The sequence below is a fragment of the Aquarana catesbeiana genome, linkage group LG02, assembly GCF_042186555.1.
Source record: "Aquarana catesbeiana isolate 2022-GZ linkage group LG02, ASM4218655v1, whole genome shotgun sequence".
In the NCBI taxonomy this organism is placed as follows: domain Eukaryota; kingdom Metazoa; phylum Chordata; class Amphibia; order Anura; family Ranidae; genus Aquarana; species Aquarana catesbeiana.
This window is the reverse complement of record NC_133325.1, coordinates 98,753,096-98,774,096: the sequence shown is the minus strand read 5'-3', so window position 1 is coordinate 98,774,096 and position 21,001 is coordinate 98,753,096. Positions and strand designations below refer to the sequence as shown.

Here is a 21,001-nt window from a genome sequence, read left to right as displayed (position 1 = left end):
CCAATCATGATAAACATTGGAAGCATTTCAGGACCAGATCCATGTTTGTGTTTTGTGTTGGTGAATTAGCACAATGTGTACTGCAGGTGTAGATCGCAGAATATAAAGGAAGCAGAAATAGTACATAATGCTTGTGGAAGCAAAAAGGGCATGTAATACCTTGCTGAAATCCTTGTACTAATGTCTTCACTTCCCCCAAGGGCATTTTCTGTGCTGTTTCTTAGATTCTTTTGTTATCATATCCTAATACTTGACCTCTTCTCTCCTGAAAGCTTTAACTTAACAGACTCTTATCATAGCTAAGTCAGCTATTCACAATATAGCTGCTATTTCCCCCAGTGTAGGCAAGACCATCAGATATATGGTTGCAGAATGTGTCAATTAAAAATTACAGACAATGCCATATACAATCAGTGATATGGAAGGGTTTTTAGAAGTATTCAAGTGACCTAAAAGCATATTTCCACAGCAGTCACATTTGCTCAAAACCCTCAATAGGTTTGCTATGTTTTCCAAATCACACAGCATGCCAAAAAAAAAAAAAAAACACACAACTCTATAATATATATATATATATATATATATACACACACATACATATATATATATAAAGGGTGGGCCAACTCAATATTGAACCCAAGTTCACGTGTGTAAAGGCAGGCGTCCCAATACTTTTGGTAATATATATATATATATATATATATATATATATATATATATATATACATACATATATACACACACACACCACACGCATACATTCATTCATACATACATATACATACATATATATATATATATATATATATATATAATACACACATACAGATAGATAGATAGATAGATAGATAGATAGATAGATAGATAGATAGATAGATAGATAGATAGATAGATAGATAGATAGATAGATAGATAGATAGATAGATAGATAGATAGATAGATACACACACACATGCTATATTACCAAAAGTATTGGGACGCCTGCCTTTACACGCACGTTCAATATTGACTTGGCCCACCCTTTGCAGCTCTAACAGCTTCAGCTCTCCTGAGATGGCTGTCCGCAAGGTTTAGGAGTGTGTCTATTGGAATGTTTGACCATTCTTCCAGAACTCGCTCATCCATGTCTTTATGGACTTTGCTTTGTGCACTGGTGCGCAGTCATGTTGGAACAGGAAGGGGCCATCCCCAAAACTGTTCCCACAAAGTTGGTAGCATGAAATTGTCCAAAATTTCTTGGTATGCTGATGCCTTCACTGGAACTAAGGGGCCAAGCCCAACCCCTGAAAAACAACCCCACACCATAATCCCCCCTCCACCAAATGAATTGGACCAGTGCACAAAGCAGGGTCCATAAAGACATGGATGAGCGAGTTTGGGGTGGAGGAACTTGACTGGCCTGCACAGAGTCCTGACCTCAACCCGATAGAACACCTTTGGGATAAATTCGAGCGGCGACTGCAAGCCCAACCCCTGAAAAACAAACCGACACCATAATCCCTCTCCGCTGCTGTCAATCAAAGTCATTTAGCCAATCAGAAGAGAGAGGGGGCAGGACCGAACCACAGCTCTGTGTCTTAATGGACAGAAGGAACTGTGGCTTGGCTTGGGTGCCCCCATAGCAAGCTGCTTGCTGCGGGGGCACTCGACAGGAGGGAGGGGCCAGGAGCAGCAAAGAGGGACCAGAGAAGAGGGGGACCACTGCACAGAGAAGGTAAGTACAACGTTTGTTATATTTAAAGAAAAAAAAAACAAAAAACGAGACTTTAAAAAAATTAAAAATAAAAAAAATAAGAACATATCATACTTACCTCCACTGTGCAGCTAGTTTTGCACAGAGTGGCCCCGAACCTGCTCTTCCGGGGCCCTGTTTTTCACCTTAATGCATAGGATGCATTAAGGTGAAAAAACAACAACCTTTACAACCCCTTTATTAAGTACGGGGTCTCAACATTAGGAGCTACAACAGCCAAAATAAAAAAATATTTACAAACCATTCTACCATTATTATATCACAAATGCCATATTATATTCTATTAAAGTACACAGATATACATACCAACCTTGTGCTTGGCAAAGATACACTATATATATATATATATATATAAAAACTTGGAAGTGCTCCAAAGTCCGCCAAGTGGTCAGAAATAACAATGCGAATAATAGTTACAAGTACCGTAGTTATATTAATTGAACATACCAGTGGTTAGCCAACAATCTGCAATGCTATTAGCCCACTTAGTGAATTGTAATGAATCGGCCAGCTATTATAAACACTGCGCTCTGCTTTGTACTGGATGACAGTATATTTGCGGCAACAACAAAGCATTCAATGTTTTGATACGTCCTTTTGAGAAGAGAACAAAACATCTGTTTTACCGCCCGTGCACAGCAGTCTTTATATGTAAACATGAAACAGACGAATGAGAAATAGAACACGAGGGGAACCGACTGCACTCACTTTGAAAAACAAAGTAGCATAGTAATGGCACTATAAGGGTTCATCTATGGGGAATGGTGTAATAAAGGATCATTTGTGGGAATGATGTAATAAGGGTTAAACTTATTTCTTCAAACCACATTTGTTTCAGGTGCAGTTACAGCTTTAACAGTGTCTGATGGTATAGGACAGGGGCCTCCAATCTTACTAAACAAAGGATTAGTTACTGGTCTTTCCGGCTTTAGATGGATAGGCTGTGGTCACTGGGACGATTTGGTTTTGGTGGGAGGAATAGTGTACCATAGTTGGTGTCATTGGGAGGAATAGTGCCCCAACCACTGGTGTCTTTGGGAGGAATAGTGCCCCAACCACTGGTGTCAGTGGGAGGAATAGTGCCCCAACCACTGGTGTCAGTGGGAGGAATAGTGCCCCAACCACTGGTGTCAGTGGGAGGAATGGTGCCCCATCATTGGCGTCAGTAGAAGGAAGAGTGTCCAATCACTGGTGCCAGTGGGAGGAATGGTGCCCCAACCACTGGTGTCAGTGGGAGGAATGGTGCCCCATCACTGGCGTCAGTAGAAGGAAGAGTGTCCAATCACTGGTGTCAGTGGAAGGAATGGTGACATACTGAAGCAGAGCATGATCCCTTCCCTTCAGAGACTAGGCTGCAGGGCAGTATTCCAACATGATAACGACCCCAAACACACTTCTAATGCCGCGTACACATGGACAAAAACCGACACTAGGGCAGCTATTGGCTACTGGCTATCAACTTCCTTATTTTAGTCCGGTCGTATGACATCAAGTACGAATCCGTCGGACTTTGGTGTGATCGTGTGTAGGCAAGTCTGTTCGTTGGGAAAGTCCATCGGAAGTCCGTCGAAGGTCCGTCGGATAGACCGTCGGACCAGTCCGATCGAAAAGTCCGCCCGTGTGTACGCTGCACAAGACAACCACTGCCCTGCTAGTAGAAGCTGAGGGTAAAGGTGATGGACTAGCAGAGCATGTCTCCAGACCTAAACCCTATTAAGCATCTGTGGGGCATCCTCAAACGGAAGGTGGAGGAGCACAAGGTCTCTAACATCCACCAGCTCTGTGATGTTGTCATGGAGGAATGGAAGAGGACTCCAGTGGCAACCTGTGAAGCTCTGGTGAACTCCATGTCCAAGAGGGTTAAGGCAGTGCTGGAAAATAATGGTGGCCACACAAAATATTGATACTTTGGGCCCAATTTGGACATTTTCACTTAGGGGTGTACTCACTTTTGTTGCCAATGGTTTAGACATTAATGGCTGTGTGTTGAGTTATTTTGAGTGGACAGCAAATTTACACTGTTATACAAACTGTACACTCACTACTTTACATTGTAGCAAAGTGTAATTTCTTCAGTGTTGTCACATGAAAAGATAGAATAAAATATTTATTACAAAAAATGTGAGGGGTGTACTCACTTTTGTGAGATACCGTACAGACTGATTTTACTGTTGTGGGTTTAGTAACACTTTAGTTAATGGCCCAGTGTAACTATGTATAAAATATCCTTACCTGGAATTCTTTTTTAAACACCTTGCTCAACTGCTGTAACAGGAAAGCAGAGGGTGTTAGTACAATGTCTCTCCGGCTGAATGTCTATTTCTTTGACTTGGGCATTAAATAATGTTAAAGGAGAAGTCCAGCCTGAGCTTTTTAGGCTGTGTCCAACTTGTGGTCCAGGACAGCTATGAATGCAGCCCAACATAAAACCATAAACTTACTGTACTTAAAAATGACGATTTTGTAATTTTTTTATAAAAACGCGTTTACACTTAGTGAACACGTACGGAGAAAAAATTGGCAGTGCCTTTTTACTGGACTTTTACGTTTTAACTTCACAAAAAGAGAAATAATCCCACTCTTCACAATCACCGCTTATTCATATCATCAGTTTTCGGCAGCACCTATATTTGTAAGCAATTATTTTCAAGGATGAAGCACACGAAGCGCAAAATTAGAACCAAAATATCTGATGGGCACCTTGAGAATTCATTGAGAATTGCTACTACATCCATCCAACCAGATATTGATGCGTTTAGTTTATCATAAACAGTGTCAAATATCGCACTAGTTTTGTGTTGCCCTCTTTTACAATAAAAAAAATTACAAATTTTTTTTTTTATTAGACCCCTTTACACTGGGACTGCCTGTGCGTTAAAGCGCTGTTCATTTTAGCGGCGCTTTAGCACCATTTAAGCGGCACTTTTTGGACGCTAGCAGGGCACTTTTTAACCTCCGCTAACGGCTGAAGAAGGGGTTAAAAAAGCCTGTGTTGCAGCGTTTCCAAATCGCTTTTCAGGAATTAGTTTCAGTGGGCAGGGGCATTTTGGGAGCGCAAAGATGCTGTTTGCAGGACTTTTTCTAACTGGGGTGAAGCCCCAGTGTGAAAACACTCGGGCTTTCACATTCGGGTGGCATGGGAGGCAGTTTTCAGGTGCTTTGCAGGCGCTATTTCTAGCGATAAAATGCCTGAAAACTGCCTCCATGTGAAAGGGGTCTTACTCAGATAGGTACATTATCTATATCAGTGGTCACCCGACTTTTTCTGCTCATCGGCTCTCCTTATTGTTAGAATATTTTATGTGCGTCCCAAGACAATTCCTCTCCTTCCAATGTAGCCTAGGAAGGTCAAAATGTTGGACACCTTTGGTATATATACATAGTTACATTGGTCCACACTGGACCAATATAATTACATATAAAATATTCATACCTGGGATTCATCTTTAATTATGGTTGTGCAGTCCAAAAGGTACCTAAATTAAACCCAGCGCAGTCAGTAATCAGCACTCAGTAAAAGACTTGGTCTGATATACTCCCTCTCTACAATAAAAGTCTATGTGAGGCCACACCACTGTACTGAGGGCTGAGGCTGTTACTCAGCTAGGCCAGCATAGAGCACCGGAGTGGGGGGGCGGGAAGCTGCATTTTCACCAAGATAACAATTATTTAAAGACGTTTCGAAGTAAAATCAGTCACAAGTTAGAGGACAATGAAGAGTTAAAAGGTGAGAGATGTAAAAATAACAATACAATATAATACAATACAATATAATATAATAATAACAATCGTGAGCGCAAAACTCTCAAAAAATAACAATTTTGGCCCCATAGACTTCAATAGAAATGCCTGAAAACGCGTGACTTGAGTGTTTTACGAGCATTTTGTTGCACTTTTTCTGCTCAAACAGTTCTCCACCCCTAATCTCCTCCCCCTCTCGCATCCTATTGGCTAAACAAAAACGCAGGTAATACGCTTCTAAAATGCTTGTAAAACACTTCTAAAAATGCTCAAAAACGTTCAAACAAAAACGCCTGAAAGTCGCCATGCTCAGGTGTGAATGCAGTCGTACGCTTACATTTTTATTTTTTTTCTCCAAGAGATAAGAGCCCTGGTTGTCTACTTCCTTTCTGGTTGACAATTTCACTCCAAAATATCCAAAAGAATCAAAAGCTGGAAATACACCAGTAGAATTTAATTCAAAAATGTTAATTTTCAAAACATTTGCTTGATTTTCCAATGCAGGGCTCTCCAAACTTTTCAGTACAAGGGCTACATTGTAAATTTTACAATTATTTGCAGGCTGGAAAGAACCCCCATCACTTTCCCCACCTAAATCATGGTCCCCATTACCTTTAGAGTTACCTCTTACATAAAAGGTCTCCATTAGATTCTCCACTAACATTACAGCCCCCCTTACGTCAGGGTCCCAATCTGAGTCTCCACTTACATTACAGCCCCCCTTACATCAGGGTCCCAATCTGAGTCTCCACTTACATTACAGCCCCCCTTACATAAGGGTCCCAATCTGAGTCTCCACTTACATTACAGCCCCCCTTACATCATGGTCCCAATCTGAGTCTCCACTTACATTACAGCCCCCCTTACATCATGGTCCCAATCTGAGTCTCCACTTACATTACAACCCCCCTTACATCAGGGTCCCAATCTGAGTCTCCACTAACATTACAGCCCCCCTTACATCAGGGTCCCAATCTGAGTCTCCACTTACATTACAGCCCCCCTTACATCAGGGTCCCAATCTGAGTCTCCACTTACATTACAGCCCCCCTTACATCAGGGTCCCAATCTGAGTCTCCACTTACATTACAGCCCCCCTTACATCAGGGTCCCAATCTGAGTCTCCACTTACATTACAGCCCCCCTTACATCAGGGTCCCAATCTGAGTCTCCACTTACATTACAGCCCCCCTTACATCAGGATCCCCCCTTAGATCAGAAGCAGAGATCACAGGTAGTCTCTGCTAACCTTGATCTACAACTTGTACATATTGAGTATACGCCACTGACCCTATCTGCGAACAGGATATCTTGTAGAGGTGGCCTGTGGACTGTAGTTTGGAGACCCCTTTTGTAATTGGTTATTGGGGTCAAATGGACAACTATTTTTCGAACGCATTGGATTTGAAAGAGCGGGATAGAAAACCTCTCGAACAAACATAATTCTAGTTATGAATGTGGTTTTCCATTTGGAAAAAAATTGTACATATTGAAATGCTCATGTTCTAGTCATCAAATAAACCTGTTTAATGCGGCTTTAATACAGCACAAGACTGACATTGGAGGACAGGTAGGCCATGCTGACCACGCCTGGATGGATGTGCTCTCATGCACATCCATCACATGCAGCACAGTGGTGTAGTGGTTAGCACTCTCGCCTAGCAGCAATAGGGTTGCTGGTTCAAATCCCAACCACGACACCATCTGCCTGGAGTTTGCATGTTCTCCCTGTTCCTGCGTGGGTTTCCTCCAGGTAATCCGGTTTCCTCCAACACTCCAAAGACATGCTGGTAGGTTAATCAGATTCTGTCTCTGAATTGGCCCTAGTATGTGTATATGTGTATGTGTTTGTAAGCGCGTCGGGACCCTTTGGTGTAAAGGACCGCGCTATATCAAGATTCAACTCAACTCATGCCTAGCTTGGTCAGTTTCAAATAGGAACGCAGGGGAACTGGCAGGATCATCAGGAATTTCACACAAAGAGAACAGGATTCTTTTTAACACAAATACATGGTACCACAAGCACATATTAGGAATATGAAATGTTGGGGTAACACATTCTTTAGGATAAAGTACTGTCATTTTTATGTGCAATGGCTATTACTGCATTTCCATCTCTGCCAAATCCACATACAGTAACTGCATTCTTCTAGGTCTAAAGAATAACCGTTCATAAATCACAATAGCATCTAATAACAATTGGGTGCTTTGTATCATAACCAAGCGGTGCATGGTGTACAAAGAGCACACATACTAGGCAAAAGAGTATTATATTGACTGGAAAATGTCAGCCAATTTCCTATAGGGAGGGCCCTTTCTAGACACTTTTAATGCTTCAAAAACATATTCTGAGGGTCAGATTGGTCATGATAGAAGAAACAAAGACCACTGGGTATAATTATATTTTTTGTTATTGCAAATATACAGAACAGGTGCAACTCAAAAAATTAGAATATCCTCAAAAAGGTCATTTATTTCAGCAATTCACTGGTGTACAGAAGCACGCCAGAAATGTAATGTCCTGCTTGTGTGATTGGCGTATTGATTTTCCCAGAAGTCTGCACTAATATACAAGTCCGATTTTTGGAGTTCCCTACAACAAAAATGTCATTTTTTGGTGAGTTACTCCCACAGGGAAATCACATCTAAAGGGTTGGCGACCCTGCCACTTTCCTCAATAAAACCTTGAAAGTGTAGCAGCTGATTGATAATTAGAAAGTCACTCCCAGACACATTCATTTTGCACATTGACACAGACAAACAAACAGCTATTTCTTCAGAATAGCAAAAGTTAGGAATCTGCAACAAAGTTTCCTGGAATGTAAATAGAGCACCCAGAGGAGTTACCCTTTAAAGTGTTACTAAACCCAGGACCCTGCATTCACTATATCTGGTCTCCCACAGTACACAGAACATGGAAATGCAATTATTTTAGTAAATATAAACTAAACACCTTTTCTCATCAACAGTATATAGCAGTCTTGTGACTTCTATCAGTGTCTGGCTGAGCACTGGTTAAAGTTTGTAGAAGCAGTTTTCATTCTCCTCTATCTGTCCTATGAGGCTGCAGGACCCCTGACCCTCTGTCTGGACAGTGCTGATTGGCCCTGTGCTGATCACATGCACCCTCCCAAGAAAAAAAAACCTCTCCAGTGATACGCACCAAACTGAGCATGTGCAGAGTAGCCCCTAAGGCTTTGCACTATCAGGAGACAGATTGGAGACAGTGGAAGAAAGGATCAAACAGCCTTTTTGGATGTGCAGGATTAACCCCTTAGGTTCCACAATGAGTATAACAAGCATGCTTTACTGCATATACAGATTGATTTCACTGTTGTGGGTTTAGTAACACTTTAATGCAGCATTACAGCAACATCAACCATACACTTTTAAAGGTGTGCCCGTTTTTGTAATTTTATAACCATCAGAAGTGAAAGGCCAGAAAGAATCAGCCAACTTACCTCCGAGAAACTGTATTCCACCAGCCACTCTCCCAACAGTCCTGGAGATAAGCTCCGAGACACAACATCCCATGATGGCGGTCAATGCGACCAGAAGAAGAAGACCACATCCAAGTCCAGTAACCACAGTGCAGATCCGCCATTCGGGGCTTGGTATGGCCTGGAAAGAGGCATATCGGCCACACTGTTCTACCATCACCGTGGTCTGGCGGCTTTCATCTCGAACAGGGTAAGAACATCTTCGGAAAGTACCGAACGACACCGGCTTATCCAACTGAGAGCCCAAGAGCCAATAAGGCATGAAGAAGCCAACACAAGAAGCCCCGGCACAGAGGAAAGACAGGAGTGCCCAGATCACCCCGGTGCATGTCAAACTGGATGCCATGATGCTCTGCCAACAAGGTCAACGTCATCAAAGGTTAAACAAAGTTAAAACAAACAAGATTATCCGAAGGAAACCGAGTATTGTGCAATCTCCAAATAGAGCCTAATCCGGCACAGCCTAATATCCAGAAGCTGGAGTTGGTACTTGTTTCACCGAGGAATTCCTGAGAAAAGGGAAAACAAACATAATTACGGGTAGGAATAGAAATAAAATGACATTTAGTGGATAATTAAACTCTGATCCTCCTACTAAATCGTTTTCTTTCCGGTTACACACTGGAAAGCTCTACTTGTGGATTACTGGTTACTGCAAATGAAATAAAAAGTCAATTTTCCAGTGTCTAGTTCTGTTGTTCTCATGGGCTTCCAAAAAATGATTTGCCCAGCTTTCTATGTGAAAAGGAATAACCGGGCCGCCTGCTCAATAAGTAAATTTAATTTAGTGACACAAATGAATGGCAATCTTGGGATATTCAGGGTGGACACAATACCCATACAAGAAGCCCAGAAAGAATGCTTTACAACACAGATCCTCAAGAAGCTGGGCTTTGTTAGAAAGGGTTCATCCGTATGACCAAAATAATCAAAGGCAAAGAATAGACAAAGAAGAGGAAAGCTTTTCAATGGGCGCTTTCTAAAAACCTACAAGAAGATAGGAAAGGGAAATAGGTGGAATTGGGGCAGACAAGTATCGCTGCGATGTAATGCCGCGTACACACGAGCGGAATGTCCAACAGAAAAAGTCCGACAGAAGCTTTGCATCATATATACCGATCGTGTGTATGCCTCATCGGACTTTTTTTTTTTAGAAAATTCTGACAGACCTAGAAATGGAACATGTTCTAAATATTTCCGATGGAACCAATTCCTATCGGGAAAATCGATCGTCTGTATGCTGTTCCGACGGACCAAAAACGACGTATGCTCTGAAGCAAGTACGAGACGGAAGCTATTGGCTATTGAACTTCCTTTTTCTAGTCCCGTCGTACGTGCTGTACGTCACCGTGTTCTGGACGGTCGGACTTTGGTGTGACCGCGTGTAGGCAAGACCGCTTGAATGGAATTCCACCGGAGATCCATCAGAGAAACCTTTGGAGTTCATTTCGACGGCAAAACCGATCGTGTGTACGCGGCATTACAAGAACTATATTTAAAGTGGAAAGGGTCATTAAAAAACCTTGGACAAGGGATCTGAAAATGCTGCAAAAGAACACCTATAGGGGGAGGAACAAGTTAGTAAATATACTTACCTTTCCCTCCTCCTGTCCATGGTGCTAATGCTGGGTACACACACCTTACAGATCACCGCACTAACACATCCGATGTTAGTACTGCGATCTCTCCGCTGAGCTATTGTGTTCTCACAAGGGGACTGCCCCCCCGCCAGAACACAGTGATCAGCGCTCACAGCCATTGGCTGCAAGCGTCGATCAGATGTTGGTTTTCCAGCAAGCTCATTTGACAGAAGTCGGTTGTGAGATCGGCTTCTGTCAGATGAAGAGCTGTACACACACAGGTCGAAAGTCAGACAGTTCCTGCCGAACCGACCATTTTCAGCCCATGTGTGCCCAGTGTAAAGTGGAACTTTACTCTCTTAACCATATGACCTTCCCTCCTTCCTGACCAGGCCATTTTTTGCGATACGGCACTGCGTTTTACTGACAATTGCGCGGTCATGCGATGCTGTACCCAAATAGAAAAAATTCGTCCTTTTTTCCCACAAATAGAGCTTTCTTTTGGTGGTATTTGATCACCTCTGCGGTGTTTATCTTTTGCACTATAAACAAAAGAACAACCGACAATTTTGAAAAAAAAAAAAAAAAAAAAAACAATATTTCTTACTTTCTGCTCTAAAAAATATCCAATAAAAAAAAATGTTAAAAAAAAATGTTAAAAAAAAAAAAAAATCGAATTTCTGGAACAAGTTAGGCCATTATGTATTCTGCTACACATTTTTTGGTTAAAAAAAAATCCCAACAAGCGTATACTGATTGGTTTGATTGGATGAAGTTATAGCGTCTACAAACTATGGGATATTTATAGATGTATTTTTTTTCACTAGAAATGGCAGCAATCAGCGACTCATAGCGGGACTGCGATATTGCAGCAGACAAATCAGACACCTGACTGAAACTTTTGACACTTTTTTGGGAACCATTAACACAAATACAGTGATCAGTGCTAAAAATATGCACTGTCACTGTACTAACGACACTGGCAGGGAATCAGGGGTGATCAAAGGGTTAACTGTGTGCCTAGCTAATGTTTCAGTGTAGTGGGGGAGATGCTTTTACTAGTGGAAGTTATAGATCGGTGTTTCTGCTTTACAGGAACACAGGATCCATGCCTTCTGTACTGACAGAAAGACAATCTTCCTTGTTTATTTAGACAGACATTCTGTCAGTGTACTGAATGATCAGCGGGTCCCGGTGCACACGATAGCCAGAAGTACAGATTACATATATATATATATACACGTGGTCCCGCACAGCACGGCTGCTCTGTAGCAGTAAAACTGCTATGGGGCAGTCGCCAAGTGGTTTTAATCAACATTGACTATTTTTAATCCTCATGCTGCTAGCATTATTAAATGGCAGGAAAGTGTATCATATTTACTTGTTTAAAACTTTTTTTCCCCGGATTTCAATGCCTAGGCCAATAATCTCATACATCCCAGGTGTCTTCAGGAGGGGAGGAGGGTTTTTTTTTCAGATAAGAACATTCTCCTGCCTGCATGCATGTGCTAAGGGCAGATGGATTCCAGGAAATAAATGCTACATGAATCATCTGCCCTTACTCAAGATGGCCTCGACCAGAAATGCTAGGGGGTGTTTTTCAAAGTGATTTCTCTGCAAAATTAAGAGTGGAGACATGGATGGATGGGGGAATTTGCTTTGAATATTAAAAATTAGGTAGTGTTTTTTGTTTGTGATGCTCAGATGCAGCGTAGTTCCGCTTTAAGTTAAAGTGAAACTTCACCCAAAAAGGAAATCCCACTTTAATTCATAATAAAAAAAATTTTGCCCATTTTGAAGCTTCCCTCCAACCACTTTGCATATTATATTATATATACTGTGATTCTGTACTTGCCAAATATGCTGCAGAAATCTCCCTCCACCGAGTCTGGCTGCAGCCATTTTAACTGTGGGCAGCTGAAGCTGCTGCCTGTTCACTTCCTGGATTTACAAAAGTTTGGAAATGCTGTGTAGCCTAAATCTCACAAGGAGAGGTTACTGTGGTGTGTTTAAGCATCATTTAGTGAGATTTGGGGTACTTAGAATCCCCCAGGATATTGTTGGATAGTGATGTCAACCCCTGCAGTATAGAAGCTGGGGGAAAGGTAAATTGTATTAATGAACTTTATTCTTCCCCAACGGGTATTTATTTATTTTTATTAGGTTTTCATACTGTACCACTGAAAATGCATATGCGTTTTTTTCTCCACGTTTTTGATGTGTTTCCAGCGTGTTTCCTGGGTGCCTATTACCCGGCATGCACCTGTGAAATTTGAACATGTGACTCGAAAAATGCACCAAAAATGCATTGCAGCCCCCCCACACACACACATTGTTGGCCAGTGGAAAAAAATGACTCTTACATTGGTGGCCAGTAAAAAAAATGACTCTTACATTGGTGGCCAGTAAAAAAAATGACTCTTACATTGGTGGCCAGTAAAAAAAATGACTCTTACATTGGTGGCCAGTAAAAAAAATGACTCTTACATTGGTGGCCAGTAAAAAAAATGACTCTTACATTGGTGGCCAGTAAAAAAAATGACTCTTACATTGGTGGCCAGTAAAAAAAATGACTCTTACATTGGTGGCCAGGTGAAAAAAAATGACTCTTACATTGGTGGCCAATAGAAAAAAATGACTCTTACATTGGTGGCCAATAGAAAAAAATGACTCTTACATTGGTGGCCAGTGGAAAAAAATGACTCTTACATTGGTGGCCAGTGGAAAAAAATGACTCTTACATTGGTGGCCAATAGAAAAAAATGACTCTTACATTGGTGGCCAATAGAAAAAAATGACTCTTACATTGGTGGCCAGTGGAAAAAAATGACTCTTATGTCCCGTACACATGGTTGGATTTTCCGACGGAAAATGTGTTGTCGGAAATTCCGACCGTGTGTGGGCTCCATCACACATTTCCATCGGATTTTCCGACACACAAAGTTTGAGAGCAGGATATAAAATTTTCCGACAACAAAATCCGTTGTCGGAAATTCCGATCGTGTGTACACAAATCCGACGGACAAAGTGCCACGCATGCTCAGAATAAATAAAGAGATGAAAGCTATTGGCTGCTGCCCCGTTTATAGTCCCGATGTACGTGTTTTACGTCACCACGTTTAGAACAATGGGATTTTCCGACAACTTTGTGTGACCGTGTGTATGCAAGACAAGTTTGAGCCAACATCCGTCGGAAAAAATCCATGGATTTTGTTGTCGGAATGTCCGAACAAAGTCCGACCGTGTGTACGGGGCATTACATTGGTGGCCAGTGGGACAAATGGTATGCCACCCCTACTAAGCAGGCACCAGAAATGTAGGATCAAACTGCTGTCACTAGAACTGGCAAAATTACAAAAACTGCATACTCGTTAACATTCATTCGCTTATTAGGGATGCTCATCCACAGACAAGCTGTGATCGAAAGCAATCATTCCCAACAAGGGTTCTGTGGAACCTCAGAGTTCCCTCAGGAGTTACTAAGAGTTTCTTCAGCTGTGGCTATTTGACCTTCCATCTCATCTCGCCTTTATATTTCCATTATAACCACCACTGTAGGTGGGACATTCCTCCATCTGATCACCATTGTAAGGGGCCAGTATGACTCTCATCGGTCACAGTTGCCAAATGCGTGAATACTGGTAGTAGAATATCTATGAATATCTAGAATATCTATATTATCTAGAATATCTAGAATATCTATGAATATCTAGAATATCTATGAATATCTAGAATATCTATCTATGGTAGGCTCATTCACACAACCCCCCAAGAACCTCATACATTTCCATGGCTTGAGAAAGGAGCTAGGACGGTCTGAAATGCATAGCCACACCCTCTCACCATGGCTCCTCCCAGGTGTGACGTCACTTCCGCACCTGCGCCCTCCATGTGCTCTAAGTTCCCGGAAATTCTGGGTTCGTCTGTTCAGTGTCCATTTACCAAGCCAAAGGCTGCAGGAGTATTACATTGCAGGACAGTGTACCAAGAGGCTGTATTGCTAAAGAGTGGTTGTCTACCTCAGTGGTTCTCAACCTTTTTTCGATCAAGGCACCCTTTAAAATTATGCACAATCTTGGGGCACCCCATTCTAAAATGCAAAAAAACTGAAATAGTGTTACATAATGTATAAACATTTACGCATGTAGGACATCCAACGCTAGAAAAGATTTATTCTTCCAAAGCAAATACACCTTTGCACACTGGTACTGACTAGTGTAACAATGTTTCTTTTTCCCCCAGTTTCCCTCCCTCATTCAGCTAATGTGACCCCAGCTCTGACAAAGAGGGGGGAGGGGGGGCAGTGAGGTGCGGGTGCCCAACGCTCTTCTTATCAACCAGTTACGTCACTGATTGTTAGGACGCCAGAAGCTAGACAGTGTTAATGGTGCACAATGAAAACATGTGGCTTTATGTAACTAAAAGACAGGCTTCATCCAATCAGTGGCTTCTATACAATTTTTGAGGAATTGTAGGCACTTTGCCAAGGCACCCCTAAAGAAACCTGAAGGCACCCTGGTTGAAAAAGGCTGGTCTACCTGATGAGCGATCCATTAGTGTTACAGAGTGAGTTGCTAATTTCTTTTTCAATAAAAAGAGTGTCATTTATACTACACTTAGTTGGCGCCCCTGTTGTCTCTTATGCTCCTTCACACAAGCAGCTATTACTGCCACCTCTTTGAAAAGTGATCCACCGTGGCATTTAATGGGAGGCAATATGTATCCTCCTTGCCACCTGTTTTAACCCTCAAAATGTTGACTTACTGTGCCACAATGGTGTGCTAATGCAGGGCGGTCCCATTCAAATGAATATCGCCCACCGAATGCAAAATGCTGTTTACATTTTCCAATGGCCAAGAAGCAAAGCATTGCGATTGTGGCATGTGTACAATCCTAAGCAGCTGCATTTTTGTATTTAGGTGGACAGTTGGGGGGGTGGGTGAAACCCCGGCTCAAATGCCTGCTTTTAGAGATGCCCCTTGGCAGCCCATGTGAACAAGTCCTAAGTGTACGATGTGAGTGAGAGTGTTCAAGGGAGCACCCCCATCCACAGGAAAGGGACAATTCTATTGGATTTACAGCTAGATAGAACATTAGTACGCCCCTATAATATGTGATCAGTATTTAGTTGTTCCAATTGATAATAGTTCCATGCACGTCTCCTTTGTGCTCGGAGATTGCCCTAGCTCCTCACAACCTCGTCTGCACTCTGTATCCTCTTCCCACACTTGTCGGTTTGCCAGTTGTTTCATCTAGTTATCATGATCCTGCCTGTTCAGAAGTAGGCTCAGTCACTGGGGACCGGCTCAGCCGCACTATGCACTCCCAGGACCCGGCTGACACCGACGGTAACCCCATCCACGCTGGAAGGAAACAAACACAGAGCAAACTCCGGGAAACACTGGGGTCTGTTGGACTACAAAAGCCAGCATGATCTTTAGAAGGCAGGATAGAGATTATACATACAGTATCTCACAAAAGTGAGTACATCTCTCACATTTTTGTAAATATTTTATTCTATCTTTTCATGTGACAACACTGAAGAAATGACACTTTGCTACAATGTAAAGTAGTGAGTGTACAGCTTGTATAACAGTGTAAATTTGCTGTCCCCTCAAAATAACTCAACACACAGCCAATAATGTATAAACCGCTGGCAACAAAAGTGAGTACACCTCTAAGTGAAAATGTCCAAATTGGGCCCAAAGTGTCAATATGTTGTGTGGCCACCATTATTTTCCAGCATTGCCTTAACCCTCTTAGGCATGGAGTTCACTAGAGCTTCACATGTTTCCACTGGAGTCCTCTTCCACTCCTCCATGATGACATCACAGAGCTGGTGGATGTTAGAGACCTTGCGCTCCTCCACCTTCCGTTTGAGGATGCCTCACAGATGCTTAATATGGTTTAGGTCTGGAGACATGCTTGGCCAGTCCATCACCTTTACCCTCAGCTTCTTTAGCAAGGTAGTGGTTGTCTTGGAGGTGTGTTTAGGGTCGTTATGTTGGAATACTGCCCTGTGGCACAGCCTCCGCAGGGAGGGGATCATGCTCTGCTTCAGTATGTCACAGTACATGTTGGCATTCATGGTTCCCTCAATGAACTGTAGCTCCCCAGTGCCGGCAGCACTAATGCAGCCCCAGACCATGACACTCCCACCACTATGCTTGACTGTAGGCAAGACACACTTGTCTTTGTACTCCTCATCTGGTTCCCGCCACATGCTTGACACCTTCTGAATCAAATAGGTTTAGTTTGGTCTCATCAGACCACAGGACATGGTTCCAGTAATCCATGTCCTTAGTCTGCTTGTCTTCAGAAAACTGTTTGCTGCCTTTCTTGTGCATCATCTTTAGAAGAGGCTTCCTTCTGGGACGACAGCCATGAAGATCAATTTGATGCAGTGTGCGGCGTATGGTCTGAGCACTGACAGGCTGACCCCCCACCCCTTCAACCTCTGCAGCAATGCTGGCAGCACTCAGATGTCTATTTCCCAAAGACAACCTCTGGATATGACGCTGAGCATGTGCACTCAACTTGTTTGGTTGAGCATGGCGAGGCCTGTTCTGAGTGGAACCTGTCCTGTTAAACTGCTGTATAGTCCTGGCCACCGTGCTGCAGCTCAGTTTTCAGGGTCTTGGCACTCTTCTTATAGCCTAGGCCATCTTTATGTAGAGCAACAATTCTTTTTTTCAAATCCTCAGAGAGTTCTTTGCCATGAGGTGCCATATTGAACTTCCAGTGACCAGTATGAGAGTATGAGAGCGATAACACCAAATTTACCACACCTGCTCCCCATTCACACCTGAGACTTTGTAACACTAACAAGTCACATGACATCGGGGAGGGAAAATGGCTAATTGGGCCCAATTTGGACATTTTCACTGAGGGGTGTACTCACTTTTGTTGCCAGTGGTTTAGACATTAATGGCTGTGTGTTGAGTTATTTTGAGGGGACAGCAAATTTATACTGTTATACAAGCTGTACACTCACTACTTTACATTGTAGAAAAGTGTCATTTCTTCAGTGTTGTCACATGAAAAGATATAATAAAATATTTACAAAGATGTGAGGGGGTGTACTCACTTTTGTGAGATAGTATCACTATCCTGCCTTCTAAAGATCATGTGTATAATAATATATATATATATATATATATATATATATATATATATATATATATATATATATATATATATATATATATATATATAATTTGCTTGCACCTGGGGTCAACCCTATGTAGTGAAAATTTGGTAACGTTGCCCTCAAAATCCTTCTTCTATGTACTATAGTGGCCATACACACTCCGATTTTATTATCTGATCGATGGGCATTTCAATCTAAACAATCAAATCCGCAAACAACTGAATAGGCATAACTTCCCTTCTGATCGACCAATTTAGATCAGATTCGATCAAACTGAGTGGAATGGCCAGGGGCGGAAAAAGATCAATCGTATTGTACCGATTGGCAGCACTGAGATGCTTTGTTCATGAATTCGGTCATAATTTGATTGATCAGATTAAGGGATTGCATGGTGAAACTAGAGACGCGATCAATAACTTACAACCATATCTACCAACTATTGATCAAAGTCTAATTCCCTGTGTGTGGTGTGGCCTATCAATCGAAAGATCGATAGGCCACACCACACACAGGGAAGTAGAACTTGAGGAGAGAGGTCGATTGGAGAATAAATCGATCCCTTATGAAAGCATGTATGCCCCCATTAGATTCAGTCTATTTATATTATCTTAATTAATTTTGGGAGAGGTTGATTGGAAAAGAAATCAATCTCTTATCAAAGCATGTATGCCCCCCATTAGATGCAGTCCATTTATATTATCTTAGTGACCTTTACGTTGTATAATGCACCCATCACTGATGAATGTTTAATATACATTTAATTGTTCAATACACAAATTGGTCATACATCCCCCCCCCCCGGGCAGTAATGTGCGGGACAAGTTTAGTTGAGTACCCCGGCAGCTGAATGTCCCCAGACAGCAGCTGGAAAGTCACATGTTGGCTCCCAATGATTGACGTGACTCTTAGCCAAAGTCCTAAACTGCCTAGAAGTTGGTATATTTAGAAGACCAAGAATTCCAGGGAAAGTCAATGGGGCTGCCCCAGCACTTCATTGGTTAAACGCTGGTTTATGTATAGGGGACAGAGAAATCACTTTTACCTACCGGATCCTCCACTTCTGCGGATTGTCTCTGCGCTCCCTCTTCTCTCCTCCGATCCGATGGTGGGATGTCCTCTGACCTCATGAAGATGGATCCAGGGATCATATCCCTCCATCAGATGTGAGGATGACGAGGGACAGTCCGCAGTGTAGGGGAGGAGAGTGCCGTCTGCCGGGGAGTGGAGGATCGGGGAAATAAAAGTCCCGTCCTCTAGACTTAAACAAGCGTTTAACCCTTGCAGTGCTGGGGCAGCCTCACCGCAAGGGAAGACTTTGACATTTTCTTAGAGCTGGGCTTTAACTTGCAGAACTCTCATTATGTTTTAATTCCCTTTACTGACTTTAAAGTAATAAAAAGCGTACTTAAAGCTGAACTCCGGGGTGAGCAAATATTGTATAAACACAAGAGTCCTGTGTATTCTTAAAGCCTATAAAGGGGATATGATCAACATGTACAAATACATAAGTGGTCCATATAGGGAACTTGGTGTTGAGTTATTCACTTTAAGGTCATCACAGAGGACAAGGGGGCACTCTATATGTCTAGATGAAAATAAATGTAATCTCCAAACACGGAAAGGTTTCTTCACAGTAAGAGCCGTGATAATGTGGAATAGACTCCCTCCAGAGGTGGTTCTGTCCAGCTCTGTAGATTGCTTTAAGAAAGGTCTGGCTTCTTTCCTAAATGTACAGAATATAACTGGATAGTAACATTTATAGGTAAAGTTGATCCAGAGAATATCTGATTGCCTCTCGGGGGATCAGGAAGGAATTTTTCCCCTGCTGTAGCAAATTGGATCATGCTTTGCTGGGGTTTTTTACCTTCCTCTGGATCAACTGTGGGTGAAGGATTGTGTATATCGGATTGTATGATTTTTTTTTTTTCCCTCACTTTTATTGGTTGAACTAGCTGGACTTGTGTCTTTTTTCAACCAGACGAACTATGTAACTCCGAGCAGCAAATAAACCATTATTCCCAGCAGTGGACATGTGTCTGCATTGCAAGGGTTAATTGCTCACTTGGGTCTGGAGGGGGGGGGAGGACAAAAAAAGATTTGCTCCTTCGATCCCCCACTCCTCCCGATCCCCTACTCCTCCCCCCACACTCCAGCAGTCTAGGGTCCGCTAGACAAAATGAGCAATTAACCCTTGTAGTGCCAGTCACAGCTCCGATGCAAGGGATACTTTTCTGTGTGCCTGGAGTTGGGTTTTAATTTATTCTTGGGTATTCTTTGTGTATTTCTTCCAGATCTGCACATTAATCTACAGGACAGTTCTCAGTGCAGGAACTTCCTGTAATAAAGACCGGTCACCACCACACTCTCTCCTTATGCAGGGAGACTGGTCTGGTCTCCGCCCCCTCCTGTAGTTTGCTGTAGGCAGCCTGTAGTGGGAGGAGCTACTGGGCCCCTCCCACAGCTCTGTTCTCTGTACAGTACAGTGATGATGTCAGCTCTACTTTTTACAAGGTAATATCTGGGGTTGCACCAGTATTTGGGGCACACAAAGTGCATATAAATCCTTTGTGGTTTTTAAAGAATAGATTTAAAATGAACGTGTTTTTGCCTAAAGTTCAGGATTAGAAGTACCAATCGGAGGATTGATAAGAGTTACAAAGTGATACAATGATACAAGTAGTTCCAGGAGCGTCCACATACCAATCCCCCATCCATCCGTCCCATCCATCATCCCATCCATCCCTCCCCCCTCCATCCCTGACACCGCACACACTCTTCTCCCTACCTAATGGGGACAACTCCGGGGTCTTCCTGCCATCTCCGCCGGTCACCAGATATCACACATCGGATGTGTACAGCCCGTCCTCCGTCCACCGCTCAGCTCCTCCTCCTCCAGCCTGGTCCAGCCCCGCACATCTCCCCGCAGTACAGCCCCGGATCTCCCCGATCTCTGACACCGGAGATCTGATCATTACATTCCTGAGGATCGGAGAGAGAGAGGGAGGGGGCGGGGCCACACACACTCGTGTCAAACTCACAGGAGAGCCGTCCATTGTACGGGAGACACGCCCACCATCCCAGCCACGGAGGAGAGCAGCCTGGGGGCTCAGCGGAGGGATCACATCCCATCATTCACCGATCACATCCCATCATCTACTACTACATTCACCGATCACATCCCATCATTCACCGATCACATCCCATCATCTAATACATTCACCGATCACATCCCATCATCTACTACTTCATTCACCGGGCGATCACATCCCATCATCTA

General features: G+C 42.8%; 1 protein-coding gene across 2 annotated transcripts in view; it reads right to left on the bottom strand.

The window, feature by feature from the left end:
- The window catches only part of LHFPL6 (LHFPL tetraspan subfamily member 6), a 250,560-nt gene extending 229,817 nt beyond the window's left edge, over window positions 1-20,743 (bottom strand). The window contains exons 1-2 of one of the 2 annotated variants that reach the window (XM_073613272.1): window positions 20,510-20,743; window positions 8,956-9,503 (exon numbers count right to left, since the gene is read on the bottom strand). In XM_073613272.1, the coding sequence (XP_073469373.1) occupies window positions 8,956-9,340 (385 nt within the window). In that variant the 5' untranslated portion in view covers window positions 9,341-9,503; window positions 20,510-20,743. Of the gene's footprint in view, window positions 1-8,955; window positions 9,504-18,770; window positions 18,928-20,509 lie in introns of those variants that run through there. The other variant, XM_073613273.1, reaches the window with a different exon arrangement.
- Window positions 20,744-21,001: the final 258 nt, after the last annotated feature.